At 42.8% G+C, this 16,799-nt stretch overlaps 1 protein-coding gene across 1 annotated transcript; it reads right to left on the reverse strand.

Annotated features, from left to right (window-relative positions):
* Window positions 1-38: 38 nt before the first annotated feature.
* Window positions 39-16,331, reverse strand: LOC119457732 (ribonuclease Oy-like). Its single transcript, XM_037719380.2, has 9 exons — window positions 15,995-16,331; window positions 14,570-14,666; window positions 13,785-13,831; window positions 11,364-11,433; window positions 10,888-10,952; window positions 9,590-9,703; window positions 8,389-8,437; window positions 8,220-8,291; window positions 39-2,109 (listed from the first exon to the last, which is right to left on the reverse strand). Exons 1-9 carry the CDS (start codon window positions 16,036-16,038, stop codon window positions 1,882-1,884), a joined length of 786 nt encoding a protein of 261 aa, XP_037575308.1. The 5' UTR covers window positions 16,039-16,331; the 3' UTR covers window positions 39-1,881.
* Between the last annotated feature and the right edge of the window lie 468 nt (window positions 16,332-16,799).

Raw genomic sequence — 16,799 nt, forward strand, 5'->3', positions numbered from 1 at the left:
TTTCCATTACAGAAATGAAAAGCACAATCTTGGAACGCTTTGAATATATTACCTCGTTTATTTATTCTTTTCTCAGTGGATCACATCAAAATTGAGGGGAAAAAGAGCATGTTTAATACATTAGACAATATTCTGGCACAAGATTCTGGCATAGTGGCACAGGTCAACACTTGAATACGCAATTGAAATACATGAAACATTTGATAGGTCATACACGCTGTGCAGTATAAAAATCTGCAAAGTGCATAGTTGTGCTCATCACTGTAAAAGTGCACAAAAATTATCTGGGGCTTCAAAAAAGTTACGAGACACTTCGGTGCACGATACATAAAATTCATTGAATTGTATATAGAGCAAATAGGTGTCATGGCGAAATTAAAATAGTAAATTGAAACAAGAGCACAAAATGTGTGCAAGTGTAAATCATAGTGTTGTAATGGGAAAACCTAAAAACAATAAACAATATAAAAACAAAACTTAACAATAGGCTCCACTTTTGAAGGCCTGCCAAGCATTGCAGCCTCACTGCTGTTCAGTATCACACCATGGTAATTGTGGGGACAGCGCTGCTTGCTACCTTGCTCAAAGAAATGAGCCAGAGGACGGCGCAACTCTCTGCTTTATCAAAAACTACTTGGACACTCTTAACAGCAATAGACTACTACCTGCATAAATGTTGAAGCAGTCGTGAAAGCATGAAACGGGCACAACACCATACTATGGACTTGCTTTGTCCTTATATGCAGTCTAAATGGTATTACCATGTATATGCAACGAACACATTCTTTTGCACAAGATGCGGTCTGGCTGTAATGGCAGCCGCAAGTCATGGCAAGTTCTGGAAAATGGTGCGAAGTTTTGCTGTTTGGCTGCGGATGTTCAGAAACGAACATTTTGGAAATTGGAAATTGTTGGATGGGGGACACTATGCATTAGACGCAGAGCTTGCGCAGATAGCTGAAGTTGTCGCATCTGTGGCGTGACACCACTTCTAGCGAATTTAAGCCTTTAAGCCCTTCCACTTCTCGACTCTTCTTGCTTTTGAGAATTGTAGCGTGAGCTAAGTGAGATCTGCTGGTTGATCAGTGCAGCCCACAGAAATGAAAACATTCGTCAACAAAAAGCCAGCCACCTTTTGACCATTCCTACACTCGCATTCATTCGCCCACTGCCACATGGGATATGTGAAATTCTGCAAGACTGCTTCCCCACACAAGATGGGTGGACGTTGCCCCAGAAGCGGAAATAAAGCTGGGGCGCACGATCTGGTGCCGCTGTCCTTGCCACCGTCTCTCGCTTACTGCATCCTCGCGGTTTTCTAGCCTGTCGTCGATTCAATGGTGAAACGAGTGGGAGGTCAGCCAGTCTGTGTAGGGCAACTTGACAGTGTGGAAAAGCCTACTTCCAGTATTTAGCCTATATCCCCTATCGTGTAGGCCTGAGGCGCGACGACTCTCGTCATGATTACTTGTAATGTCTTGCAAGCCAAAACATGAAATAATTCTGTTGCCTTAGAATACAAAAAAAAAAGAAAAAAGATTGAGGTAAATAGCGCTGAAGTGCAGGGGCTCGCACAGCAACCTCTCCATCAGCTGCCAGGTTTATCGCAAAACCTCGGTAACCAAATATGCACTTCATGTTTGAAGGCAACCGAAATGGCAAGTCAATATTCACACAGGTCCACTGCTGAAAAGTGCTGCAATGCAGCTCATACGCTCTACAACCCAACGTACTGCGCCTTGCGAGGACTGCCCTAGATGTTTCCGAGAAACTGCCTTGGGTGCACGGGCCGTAATGACCATAAGAAGCCTTCGAAGGTTTCAGAACGATGCACTCGTATACAGCATATCCTGCTTGTACTGTGCACAGCTTTGTTTGAACTCAGTGCAACCGGTAAAGTGGCATTGGTATGACACTGATTGCAAACATCCAGCTGCAGTGCAGGAGCCATGAAAGTGGCGATGTCTGTGAGATGGCGCCATCTTTGTCGAAGGCCAAGTAATAGACATCACCTTGACCACAGCCGGAGTGCTTCGCATTGCAATTGATGGGCTGCAGCTGCCGGTTAAGGCAGAATCGAATCTCGGCCAGGACGGGTGCGGTGTAGTTCTGCAGCAAATTGCACACACAAGAAACAAAAATGTACAAAAGAAATGAAGGCTTGGCTTCGGTAACATAATTACAGCAATGAGGCCAACAGTCACTGAAGTTAACGAAAGAAATTAAAAGTGATTTAAGTATATCTTTATTCGAATGTGGTAACTAGTGCTGCTCCTGATCATGGCGCTGGATTTGGAACATCCAGTTAAATTGGATATGTAATGTGACTGCAAGATTAGACATGGTTGGCTAGTGGTCCTTTTGCTTCATATGGCTAAAGTGTACTAGAAGGGGGTAGTGTGTTCAGGAATGGCACGGGCCATGCATTGCCGTGAGGCAGCAAGTGTGGAAAGGTCTGGCACTTGGATGCCAGCCCATGCGACAGCAGCGCTGCCGCCAACATCCATCGATCCGTCGCTCATTCCTGCTGTTGTCAGTTGTGCTGGTTGTAGGCTGCTAGTTCTTACCTTGAAGTTTGTGTTCGTGATCTTTTTTTTTTAGTTTATGTAGTTCAAACGACGCACTGTTTAAAATAAAGGCTTGATTTTCCTTGAGGTATGCCAGTTTGAATTATACACAGCGGTTGTCACCGCAATATAATGAGCTGAATGCACCTAATTAATTATTGAATTAATTTTAATTATCCAGCTTTGAAATACCTCAAATAATTACATTAAAACAATTTAAAGAATTAATTAAATAAACAATTAATTAAAAATAATTGTACTATTGGCTTGCATTACTCATATTGCCTAAATAAATGAGTAATTAGGTAAATAATCATTGTTATGAATTACTTTTGCTATATCCAATATATTGCTGATCCCGTGACTTTTAGAAATGAAGTAGCCAGTCTCTTTACATAATGTTCATGTACTGTTTGAGTTACATCTGCATACGAAGGAGTAGGTTATCATCGATTATTTTTTTCATGTCTGACACGTAATTGTAAGAATTGCATGTGCATTCCACAGTTCGCTGTGCATTTCCAAGAAGCCCTCTAACAGATCCTGCCTCAGCCAGGATGCCGTCGAAGCAGAGACGTGTTGGCGATTAAAAAGCAGATTCTTAATTGCGATGTACACAAAGCGCCACAGTGCATTGGAAGTGGTGCATGATGCAACAGTCCGTGCTCTGGTGGCACCATCTCGTGGCTTTCGACATCAAGTGCGACAGCCGTGAGTCCTCCCTGAGCACACTATCCCATATTCTAGCACACTACTGTGGCACCAAGAATATCATGTTTGATCCTCTCGGTGTGCAAATACTCAATAGACCAGATCCCCCTCCCCTTTTGCACCATCTCTGTTGCCTCACAGTTGCTCCATATTAACTAGCTGCAAAGCTGTCTAAGCTCCTAAACAGCCGCTCTTGGATTTAGAGCTGGACCTTAATCAAATGTGAAGGAAAGCTTGCGTAACTCTCAGGCCTTACGTTAATGCACGGGCCATGGACTTTGTCTCTCGTAGTTCTCTAGAGGATATCAAATGCGCAGCAAACTAACTGCCCCAATTGGCAAGTCATGGGTGGAGCACTGCCCTTTCTTGCTGTGCCCCTTCCTCCTCGTGCATAGCCAGCATTTTTACGATTACAAAGAAGAAAGCAGGGGGGGGGGTGAGGGTAGAAGAACTTTCTGTGGGCCTAGTTGGTGCATACTTGATAAACTTTTTAAAGCGCAAATCAAGAGACAAGGCACAAAAGAAGGGTCAGACACAGCACTGGCGCTACTTTCAACTGCTTATTCTACAACGTCGTCATGATATACATAAGAAAGAGGCACATGCGCAGAAACATTAAGGAAAATGAAAAAAAAAAGCACCATAAGGAAAGAAAAAAAAACATGATAAGGACAATGTATAAGAAATGCCTGACTAATTTACATGCGCGTCGAGGTATCCAAACTCTTTTGCGTAGAGACTTAAAGAAGGTTCACTGATGCAGCCTTCCCCCCTCTTTTTTATGTCTAAGCTTCCAGTATCAAGCGGGCCTGCTCATTGTGGCTCCTACCAAGAATCCTCGCGTCAAAAAATAATGCCTCACATCCACAAGAGTTCACGTGATTCCGTCAAATGCATTCGCTCCTTCTTTTTAATATTCAAGGTGTGTTCTCTAAATCGGTCATTAACACACCTTCCTGTTTGACCGATATAGCTTTTGCGTGAACTCTTGCAGATGTGAGGCATTATTTTTTGACGCGAGGATTCTTGGTATGAGCCACAATGAGCAGGCCCGCTTGATGCTGGAAGCTTATCACATAAAAAAGAGGAGGGAAGGTTGCATCAGTGAACCTTCTTTAAGTCTCTACGCAAAAGAGTTTGGATACCTCGACGCGCATGTAAATTAGTCAGGCATTTCTTATACATTGTCCTTATCATGTCTTTCTTTTTTTCATTTTCATTAACGTTTCTGCGCATGTGCCTTTTTCATATATATTTCATGACGACGTTGTGGAATAAACAGTTGAAAGTAGCGCCTGTCCTGTGTCTGACCCTCCTTTCGTGCCTTGTCTCTTGTTTGCGCTTTAAAAAGTTTATCAAGGTGAGGGTAGAGTTGCCAGTGGGCTTGTGGTCTTCCTTGTAGAAGCCACAGTTGCGTTTATGAAACTTGTAATTTAAAACGAGACCAGCCCAGCAAATCGTAAAAAAAAAAAAAAAAAAGTTGCAGTTTCGCCCAAAAGGCGAAGCATCAATTGTGATAGCAAATTAGTAGACAGCTATACGAACTAAGGATAGTAGTTTTATCGGCCGTATAAACTTGTAAACAATCAGTTACTAACTAAAATTAACGAGCACGGTCACGCGCGCACAGGTAAACATGAACACATCTCGCTTCGTGGCCGCGGAAACTCGCAGTCAAAACGCTGCAGTGAGGAGGCGAACTAAACGTCGAAAGCACAGCGCATACGAAGCTACCGGCACTAATTGCACTTGGTCCACATCGCAGATCGCTTTGAAGATGCGGCCCGCGCGGGCGCCCACTTTTTCCACGTCGCAGATCGCTTTCAAGATACGGCGGCCGCGCGGCTGCGCCGTAAGCAGCCGCCGCTGGAATAGAAAACTACCCCCCACTGCCCAACGCACTGCCTCGTGCCTCGCGCGCGACAGAAGAAGCGCGCGTCGGCCGACTCGATCTCGCAAGCTTTCACTCGCACATACAGCGCACGGCGTCCGGTGACGATGTTACCGTGTTTGGACGTTATACGGAGCCTCACGGCGACGACAGCTGCAGAAATGCACTGGCATAGTCCATATAATTGATATCGCAATAAAAGAGAATGGAAGCTGACAAAAACTCCATACCGATGCCTCACGTCTGAACTACGCAAACTACGAAGAGACCCCTAACCTGACATATGACGCAAAAATCGCGTTACCTTTGCAAGCTGTAAAACCGAAACCTAGCGAGACGATATTTTAAAGTGCGGCTAACAACACTGAAGTTACTTTCTCCTTTCCCTCATCTAGTTTTTTTTTTCCCTCTCTTTCCCATCTATCGGATCGGCGGGTAGTTTCAGATTTCTACACGGCAGCCAGCCGTTTACATGCCTCCGCTGTCTGCGTCAACGGCCGACGCCCGGTAGAAACAAACAAAAAACGCGGACGCGTTTGTTTACAACGCCGAAGAAGTGATTCACGCCAGGAACGCGGAGGGTGGAACGAACTGCTTGCCGCTTCATCGCAGCGAGGTCTCATTGCAGAGCGCAGACTCTCGTGACTAGCGCAGACGACAGAAAAAGGTGCGAGGGTCAGTTTAACGATTCTCGCGGCGTCAACATCGCGTGCATGGGTGAGTGTGCGACCATTTGACTACCCTCTGCCGCCCGACGAGCAATCGAAACACGCACCGCAGGACTACAACAATGCGTGCAAGCGGAAACCACGATATCTGCAGGTGAGGTTTCGTTTTACGTTTCTGCAGTGTCGGCTGTTGCTTGCTTGTCGGCACAGGACGTTATTGTTGAAACCGTGCGCACTGCATGATTGTCCCGGAAGCAGAACGATACTTTTCCCACTCGCGCCCGCTACGCACGGAACGAATAAAGCCATTAGAGAGTTTTAGATTAGGGTAACGCAGGCGTTGGGGCCCCCTAGCGCTTGCACCCCCCCCCCTCCCCCCTTCCCGTAGTATAAAGCTCTATCGTTTTCTCTTTGAGCTGGCACAAGGATGACAGGAGAGAGGGGTTGCTTGTTTGCAAGCACTGGCTGTACTTGGTCAAATGAATTCTAAAGTTGAAAAGGTTTGAAGGTTTTTTGATTAGCATCAGCACTGACCTTGCATTGCCTGCAAGGTCATTGCCCCCTAAGCGTAGACCGTAAGAAACACACACAAAAAAAGCATCAAACATGCACATTTTTTACATGTTTGTTGTGTGTTTCATTAAGATACATCTGTGTCACCCACTCCAGCACCATTTATAGTTGCCACTAGAGCAAAATACCGACTCTGGCAAGCACATCTAATTTGATTACTTCTGACCAAATTATTTTGTGGCTCCTGCTGGCTCATTAGCTCTACCACAGATGGCATGTTGTTGCCCATTTTGTCTAATGAAACAGTAGCTCTATGTGCCTAGTCTGCACCAAAAGAATAAGAAATTGGTACAGTCAACTTTCGTCAATTCAGCCCTTATGGGAACCGGCGAAATTGATCGAATTATCCAGCGGGTCGAAATGAACAAGATGCAGAAAGAAACATAAAAACACAAAGCTGATTCATTTAGTAGTATTTGTCCAATTCCAACATGCCCCCAAATCAAATGTGCACCCGCTTTCTATGTGCCCAATGTAGAAAACTAAAGTAGAGATAACACTAAAGCTCCTAAATAAAGTAAAAACCTAACGTGCACCCAATTTAGCAAGAAAAGTGGGCAAGGGTCTAATATGTGTTGCACAATGGCGGCCGGTTTCCTAAAGTGACTAAGTCAGCTTCGCCGCAATACAGCCGTTTTAGGGCTCAATCTGCAGCGAAAACCTGCACGTCGCACACAGGTGTACAAATTTCGGTTTACATTGCTCACGCCGACCCAGTGCAAACCGAAATTCGTGGACTTGAGACATCAACTAGTGCAAAAAAGACATCGGATGACAGCAAGAAGCACATAGAGCGAACACGTCTGTAATAAGCACCAACTAGCCCAACTGTCTTCTCTAATTGCGAAATTTGTGCTCCAGTGTGCGACGTGCAGTTTCCTGCACGCGTACACAAGGCTGTGCAGATTGAGCGTAAGCCTTGGTTTTGTATCCAACTGCACCGCGCAGGGAATTTTCTGCCCAATTTTATTGGGGGGAAAAAAAAAGGATGCGCATTAAAATAAGGTAAATACGATAATCGGACATTCGTGAGCTACTGTTATTGCTTGAAAGTCTTCCTAGGACAGGCTGAAAATAGGCGTTTTCAAGAGGCGATTTTTTTTTACATGTGTTCACTGTCCCCTAAACTCTGCTGAGACATGCTGATACTAAAGGGGTCACCACAGGAGTCAGGCGCGTGCATGTTGACTGGTCAAGTTGGTATTTTTCAGTGAATGCCAATTTCAGGATCGAAATAATGAAACTTTGGGTCCATAGAAATGCAAGGGCACCGGCCAGAAGCTTCAGTCGGGATCGAATTAACGGTCAGAAACTGAGCTCAGTCGTTCAAGCGAACAGCTCTTCCATCAGTGAAAAGTAGAATCAAATAGAAAATGCAGGAAGCTGTGGCAAGAGGGCATACAAATGAAGTCACTGATCCACTAAGCTAGCTTAAACAAATTTTTTGAGTGCCTGAATCGAAGATCACAGAAATATCTCATTTATGCCTGATGAGCTGCACATGTTTACTATACGGAAGATACCACAAGATGTGATCTTTGTGTGAGACAGGAGTGTTATTGAGCTAGTATTTTTAAATAAAGTAAAAATAGTAGGAAGTGCAAGAGTTGTCAAAATGAACACACGTGACATGGCATAAGACATGGTTAGTAGAAGAAAGTGGAGAAAATAAAGGATTAACGAAATGTCTGTTTGCGATTAAGCAAGACAGTCTCCCATGTACGCAAGATCGTGTAATCAAGTTCACTGACACGGTTGCCAATGTCACCTTTGTCGGTGCACAATATTGTAACAAATTTAAAGGCTTACCCTGCTTGAGTAGCACACAAAATTAGCCGCTTCTTTGATATCGTCGTGCAGAGCATCTTTAATTGTTTGTAGCTGTAAGCAAAACACACCAACGGAGGACAAAATAATTAGCAGTGTGTTCAGAACCTCTGGTGGGCATACACAGTTTTATTCAACACAACCACCTTACCTGGTATGTTTTTTCAGAGGATGGCACTACACCATTGTTCAGTAGATACCTGGAACAATAACATATGCTCAATTTATAAGGTTCAGGCCTTACAAAGCAATTTCCATTATTGTTTTTATTTCAGTGGATAGCCAATGTTCTCATCACTTCATTTCACTTTTCTTTGCAATAACGGATGATTAGCACTGTTCCTGAAGAGGTGTTCCTTGATGTCTCAATTAATTATATGATGTCCTTCAAACTCTGTTTAACTCTGCTGCATTCATGGCGGGTGCAGTAATTTATGTTCTGTCCCAGAAAATGTGTGAAAACTTTCTTCATTTCGAGTATAAAAACACCCTTGTAGTTTATAGCTCTTAGGACTAGTAAAGTGAGGCAGAGAAAGTGCTCGTTCAGTCAAAAGAGGATGTTTCCAGCAAAATTGAAAGTGATAATTGAGCAACGATTATGGTTGCACGGATAGCATGTGAGGAGCAGACCGGTGCCTGATAAACCATTGGCCATGGTTTGATTTAAATGCCGAGTTGTGAATAGGCTTGTGCTGGGGGGGGGACCCAAAACCCTGTCCGTGGCTCGCAGGCTGCAGGCATGGGCTACCTAACCTTCCTTCGTACTGGTCTAGTCATCTTTTGCATTTACTTGATTATAATGTGCACAAATATTACAAGAAGAAGAAGATAAAAAGAAATATTTACTAAAAAATTATTGACACATTAGATTAGAGTATGCACCAATACTGGCACTGGAATTAAAAATTTGTTGATCAATCCTATGCATATGTTGCTGCAGCTGTAAATGCCTTGGTAGCTTTGTGCCTGCTCTAAGTTCTTAAGGCTACCATGGTCTGCAAGGCATTTAGGAAATGTACTATCCCAAATGCCATAGACGACACTGAATGTAAGGTGCTCCGGTGAGTTGATCCGGTGAGTTGATAGTTATAAGGAGATCTTTGATAGTGACGATAAGCGATGCCCAGTCCAGTGTAGCTGGGATGCAATAAATTTTCTTAGAACAAATTGACATTATTCTCTCTTTCTTAACCATTTGAAAACTGCTGTGTGTAAGTTTCAGCTAGCCATCTCTGTGACTGCTTTGCGCCCTGAGCAAAACTGCGAAAAATTAAATTTTTTTTTTTTTTTGGTGGCAACTTTGGGAAATGGCTGCACTGGCAGTGAACGAGCGTTTTTTGCATGAAACTCACTCGGTAATATTGTACTGCAGATATAGGCTCAGTGTTGAGTTGAAGAAATTGTAAAGTCCATCCAACTGGGGCACTACGGTGGCACAAGTGCCGTGCTTTTGCCATTCATGTTTCCTGGAAGTGAGAGGGAGGATAAAGAAGAGAACAGGCATGAATAAGACAGGGCACAGCTTTGCTGCCACTGCACTGATCTAAACAGAGTTGATGGCTCAAGGATTTCGTGGAGCAAGAAATTACTCAAAGAAAAGAAACATGAGGGAATTGATATGCGAATACCGAGCTGCCTCCCCTAGCTTCATTAAAGGGACACTAAAGAGAATCAATAAATCAGTTTAAATTGATAAAGTATTCCTTCACAACCCAACTTTCGCCAATTATGTGGTAATACGTTGATTATGAGAAGAGAAATTGAAGGTCAAAGATTAATTTTTTGAACTTCATGCTGGTTTGTCAGTGTGAAGTCATGGATCTCGAAGTATTTTCTTGTATTGCGGCTGTTGCAGGCGCAGTAAAAGTCCTTTAAACTTGCCAAGTTCATTTAGAATACAATGAAGTGTGTATTTACCGATAAAAACTTAACTAGACCCGAGCGAACAGCGTTACAATCCATGGTGTCACGGCAAGCTGGTGCGGGAACTTCAACGCGGTGGCGCCACGTGTCCTTAGTTTCTTTTTTTTTTGCTTACCCAGCCTCGTCTTATGGTAATAGCGTCTAATTTTTTTCGGTATTGTGGAAGGGTAATATATACTCATATAGCCTAAATTATTTTTATGTTTAGTGTCCGTTTAAAAGATTGTACAGCCAGATCGGGCATTAAAAACATGTGACCAGTGTTGTCCGTCAGTTAATGCCCGGAATGCTGCTGAGAAAAATTTTAACTTTAGCATGCAGAGAAGATGTTCGCTCGATATTCTTCAAAGCATGTGCAAGTTTTCCCTAAAGCACCATGCTTCTGATCCTTAGTTTAATACTTCTGCATGGTACTGCAATAAAGTGAAATGGCATCATTCAGAAATGTGGTATTTTATTTGAACCAGGTGAACATTTCAATTAAATCAGCTTTGAACTGAAGTGAAATAAATGTATGGTAAACAGCCATGAATAACATAGCACAATGAGCAGCTTTTCAGTGCCCTTCATCTAAGGTCTGATAATTGACCGAAAATGACAAAGGAATGCAAACTACTAACAATTGCAGAACTTCAGTTTCATATCGTTCTGTTTTAGCCAGACGTTAGATTTCTCTTTTTTTTTTTTTTTTTTAGAGCAAGAAGTTTCTTACAAAATTAACACTCACCAAAATATGTTGTTGTTGTTGCTGGTCATAGATGGCCAATACATGTCAAGCTTAGGTACCAGGGGCTACAAATACAACAGATCGTTGCATGCAACAAGAATTAGTAATACCACGTACATGTTACTAGAAACAGCATAGACAGACACGCTCTATAGATACAGAACAGGTGCTTATGTGCATTGTGTGATCCTTTGACTATGCAGTATACAAGAATGAATTAACTTTCTAGATTGAAGGCATGAACTTTCTAGGTAGAAGATTTTGAATGTGGCTTTCCATATTAATGCGTCTCCATACAGACCGGGTTCTGAAAGTATGTTTTAATAGGCTTGCTGGTTATGCATATAAGACTAGAATTTACCGGTGCGTGGCATCATAAGGTTAGCTGTGAGCAAGAACATGTGATTTGCATCCCATTTATGCCTGTCTGCACTATGCTTAGCGAAAAGATTTGATACAAGCAGACAAATCCTCACCGTGAGAACTGTCGCATTGTAACGAAGTGTTCGGTTGCAAAACTCTGGACTTGAGGTGTTTGAAGAAGGCCTGCAATGCCAGGAGAACATTATTATCATGGTATCACAAGGCAAACATTTGGGTTGCACACTTTAAAGACAGAGTAATCCAAACAATGGGTGTTTTGCACTATCGCTGCAAATCGTGGGCTTGTATTCATTGTGCAAGAAGCTTTCTAATACATCAGCACTTCTACTCTTCATGTAAATTCCAGTTAATTGCTGACAAAAGCTTTTTAAATTTACATTGCAGATGTAAATAGACTGCAGAAATCCCCAACTGTACGCTGTGTGCTTGCAATGGCTGCATGAATACCTTTTTAATAATTTCATTACCAAATGATTCTGACCTTGTAATGCAATATTCAAGATGTTTACACAGTTCACGAAGATGTGCCATAAGGGAGTTAAAAGCAACAGAGTATGTAGCTACAGTGATAAATTGCGCCCCTGAAAATCACTCAGCACTAAGAGATGACTTAGCAGGTGAGAAAACTGTGACTGATAACAGCAGACTGCTCAAGAAAACAGATGAAGATGCACCATTCGCACTTCAGTACAGCGTGAGAATCGTACGCTGTGCTAGTGGTCTCAGAACTAAAATGCCGGGCACTAATGCTCTGGTGCGCTAGAGGGCACCACACTTCCACAAATATCACCGACATGAAGGGACAGCACCAATGAATTCTGCGGAACAAATTAAAAGAAAAAGTCAAACTGCAGTTTATATTGCGTTTAAATACCGTGTAATTATATTTCTCTAAACACTGGCTAACTACTGCTATTTATCTGTTCTAAATGTGCCACGAGATGCCATTAGGAGCTGGTTCCATAGTTTCACAGTTGCAGTGGCGTAAGGTTTCCTAAAATATTACCTAGAGGGAAATGTGGTGTCACTGTCTATGTGACTTTTCTAACAAGTGGCGTGCCACCATGAGAATGCTGTGGTACAGGCATGCTCGGCTTGTCTTGTACATGGCTTGGCCTAAAACAAGATGTGGCTGCATAAACAGAGCTTTCTTAAAATGAAATCTGCATAAAATGTTTTGGCTCCCCCATAGCACAATAATGAAGTTTAAGCACATATAGTACAACTAAACAAAGCAAACAACAATGTAAAATTAAAACGGATGTACAAGAGTGCAGACCGTGTCACCATTTCTTCAACTTTACCGGCCATATAATTCTACAACCCAAGACAAGGTCTTATGCTTTAATAAAAAGTGTTCTAAATACAGTTGAAACATGTCATAAGGAATCATATTCAGCACGAAAATACCTTCGTTATATCCAATATTTGTTATAGGCATATATTCATTGCTAGCTGATGTCGGTGATAAAAATTGTTGATTTACTTTGTTATATCTGAGATCGTTATATTCAGGTTCAATTGTAGTAATACAGAAAGAAAAAAAAGAAACATTTAAATGTTGTTTGGCCATCGTGACAGATGGAATGCGGTTCGCCAGATGCACCTTAAAGGTGTGTTTGCTCTTGAAGAAAGATACTAATCTGAAGCCAGCACATACCCCGACACTCCCATGCGCACAACAGCACTGCTATGGCATTTTCCTCAAGGTAACTATAAGAAACCATGGGTGGCACCAATTAATTACATGAACATCATTTTCTCGGTTACAAGAACTCTGTTGTCAGTAAAGAGATGGTCTGGAAAATTTGGAGCGTCACTGTACCACTTTAACTTGACATTAAGAGGAAGCCTTGCCTCAGGGCTAACTTGATTTCCGTGTCCAAATACATGTGAAATGCAGGAATGCTGTCATTTGACAACTACTGAACTGATTTTAATGAAATTTGTTGCATTTAAGAGAGAAAGCTAAGCTTTACTGACTTGCAGGAAGTAGAAGGTCTACAGATCTATAATTCTGCACCAAAATAGATATTGCAGTTCTGTTAGTGCATCTGAATCAGACAAACTTCATATACAAGTTTACAGCTCATGTTAAGTTGTTACAATGCTTACAAGGGTTTTGAAAAAGTCCTACTCACAAATTAGGGGCATACTTCAGAGCCACGTATGATACAACAGCTTTCTCTGCTTTAGATGTATTATTAGATGCCGTTTACAGAAATGCTATAGCGTTCTTTACTGCTGAGTTATATCAACTTGATACTTCGAGCTTTTTAAAACCTTTTCAAATTCCAAGAATGTTTCTAGAAAATGGGTAGCCTAAATAAAGAACGCATTTGCTAGAGCCACTAGATTTTAATTTCTTATAAATGTGACAAACTTCAACAAAATAGGTGTAATGGTTGCTGAGAAAAATGATTTCTCCATTCCCATGTATTTCGATAGAAGCAGCCAAGCTATAGCTTCCTCTTAATGTTTGCCTTTGTTGTTAGAATTATGGAGATTCTTACCAAAGTCCGTGTATTGTCCAAAAATTCCTTTCGTTCTCCTTGATGCACTGCAGGGTGCACAGCACCAGAACAGAAGGATAGGTCAGATAAGACTATTGCAATGTAGCGGCAAGACTTTTTAATCTAGGCAGAGATAAACTGTTTGTGCATTTGCGGTGTACATTTTGCTCATTTGCTGCTCAGGGGGCGTTTCTCCTCAATAAAACTCACTTTAGGATATGTTGCAATTGTAGTAACACTTATCACCTGGCTGTCCTCACTTGTCAGTATCATTATCATATAAGCTTGGGGGTTTTGTCCAGATAATCACCACATTGTCACTTTGACACGCTATTGTGAACTGAAAGCAGATATAATTAGGGACTGAGCCCCGCTAAATGAGAATCAAGTTAATTAGCGTGCTGTAAAATTGCATGATAGTGATATACAGGAGGTAGGTAGAGAAGTCGGACGGTAATGAGGCCACCTTCACAAGGTGTACATAAGAAGACAAAGTACAGCTGTAGCAAGTAATATGGAAAAATTAAATAAATAAATAAATTTAAAAAAAAGCGCTTTAAATAAAGACTGTAGTGGCACAAAGTACTAAATTTACTTCTGACCAGTGTGAAGTAATGACACTGAGGTAGTTGTAACGACCACGCTTTTGTTCCTCTACACCCCGCTTGCGCCCTACACCATTAATTCCCTCTTGACATAGTTGGCTGCATTTCCAGTGTTCTAATGCACATTTAAACCTTGGATTTGTCAGTAAAACCAAATTAACACAAATCTGTGAGACTGACCTTATCATGTGCTGCATTGCAGTAACCTGTGCTCCACTGTTGGCTGAGCATGAAGTAAGTTACCATTGACACATCCTTAGTGGGAGTTGCAAATCCCCTGCAATACAAGAGAAAACGGTGATGAAATATAAATGATTGGTAAGCATGAACTGAGAAGAAGGAAAAGAGAGAAGAAAATCACCAAATACGTGCAACATTTAACTGCCAATTACGTCAACCTTGTACTTCTAATGTTTGTATGAAGTGGTCATACTACATCAATTAATTCAATTTATGTTACATATGCAAAGCATGCTTACATATGCTTTGAATTTGCATACACAAAGCATGCTTTGGCATATAGCATGCCTTCCCTTCTTTCTATTCAACAACATTAATTTACTACAGCATTGTGCATACTGAAAGCCCGCATTCCATGTCTTCTGTATTAGCGCGTTTTTTCTCGAAATATACGAGTTGAAAGTAGCGCTACATGAGTCCTTTAGCCATCTTTCCGTGTCCGTTACTGCAAAACGTCTTGCGATATGCAAAACATATATACCAAATAAACATCATAATCATGTTCACACATGGGGGTGTATTCTGCAACGATCGCCTCGGCGATACTATCGCCTTCGCGTGACGTAGGGCTCAACCAGCCAATAAGCTCATCCGATTTCGCTCAATCAGCGCGCGCCTGACGGAGATACTATCGCCGAAAGTGGTCGTTGCAGAATACGTCCCATGATGCATGAGCAGTACAATTTTTCTTGCGCGATTAGTTTGCAGACAGGGGTTGCTTATGGGAATGGTGTGAAGAGAGATAGAACGGAAGAGCGTACTTCAGCGAATTATGAAGGAAAAGGGGAAAGCATTACGTAATAGAACTGTTAAAGGAAATCAACGCGCTGGCTTTTGCGCTTCCTTACAACGCGCGACTCTTATATCTTATTTTTTTTTTCTCTTACACATTTTTTTTCCCTTTTCGTTTCCTAGACCTCAAGACGTTTAACAGGTGCGTACAGCTGACGCGCAGATGCAAAGGCGAACAGCTGGCGCACTTTACGACCAATAGTCGATATCGCAGTAATGAACTGTTAATATCGCGTCAACACTGCAGGTACGGTATGATTTTCATAAAAGACGGCGACCGCCCCCCAGACGAGTTCTCGCAACTCTTCTTGCTACGATTTAAAGTTCCTGGTCTTACAATGTTGCTTTCAATGGAAAAAAAAAAATAATAATCTAGCGTCTGAGGCTGACAACACGGCCCTGGCACACGGGGTCGCACGAAGTAATTTCGCAAGGTAAACGAGTCAGGGACCTGAGCCAAGAGAGAAAAACAAAATACGAGCGAAAGTCCTTGCGGTGACAAGGATCAGCTGATCGCCGCTGACCTCTTCGAGGGAAGCGCGGTGAACGAAACAAATTCAGCGATCAACTTACCCGAGGGAAGCCAGCAGCAGGGCTTGTAGCGTCAGACAATGCATTATCACCGCTCCAGTTCGCTTACTGCGAATCGCTCTTTGTGTCTGGCTGCCGTCTGCTGACAGCGTCGTCCTACAAGCGCCAGGTCGTCGAAATCGCTCGCAAACCGTCGCAGGTCGCGATCACATGTCTCAAACGGAGAGCACCGTGACGTTTCATAGCTCGCTGGGGCCGTCCAACAACGCGGTGTGGGTGTGGGGCAGCTTCCTGATAAAGGAGGGGTTGAAACCCGGTGACGGTGCGACGAGCTGCTGTTCGCAGTCGATCGCGTCAGTTGGAACGTGCGGGCCGTGTTTACATGGCTCCCGAGATGTGCGACCTGGCTTGACGTCGTCGCCACTACGCGGAAACGCTCGTCACGCTTGATAGCCTTCGAGATGGTAGGCGGCGTGCCAGGCTACGTTTATGTCGTCTTGTTAGGGCTGTAGTCGGTAGATTTAGCGGCTTTCGCCGAACTATAAATCTGGAAGGTTTAGTAGATCGAGGTAGTCACAGGTGGGGCCCAAAACCCGATGTTTATGACTTATTTTCGTCTCCTGCAATCGCTTCCGTCGCATGCAACCAGCCAAAGCATAGCCTTCGAGATCGGCATCGCGTGCCAGACTTTTTTCTGCGTTGACTGCAGGAAAGACACGGGCCTCCGTGAGAGCAGACATGTGCACGATATGGCTATTGTTCTTACCTACACTGGCGGCACGAGTGCAACTAGAGTAGGAAGTCGCCATTTTTGAAAAATCGGTGTATTTTCGCCGTCAACGTATTA

The sequence above is a fragment of the Dermacentor silvarum genome, chromosome 7 (assembly GCF_013339745.2).
Source record: "Dermacentor silvarum isolate Dsil-2018 chromosome 7, BIME_Dsil_1.4, whole genome shotgun sequence".
Taxonomy (NCBI): Eukaryota; Metazoa; Arthropoda; class Arachnida; order Ixodida; family Ixodidae; genus Dermacentor; species Dermacentor silvarum.

Coding starts and splice junctions, on each gene's coding strand:
- LOC119457732 (XM_037719380.2), bottom strand. CDS start 16,038: ATGCATTGTCTGACGCTACAAGCCCTGCTGCTGGCTTCCCTCGG. Junction 13,832..14,569: donor GCAATGCAGCACATGATAAG/GTCAGTCTCACA, acceptor TGCACCCTGCAG/TGCATCAAGGAGAACGAAAG. Junction 10,953..11,363: donor ACAATGCGACAGTTCTCACG/GTGAGGATTTGT, acceptor TTGTATTTGTAG/CCCCTGGTACCTAAGCTTGA.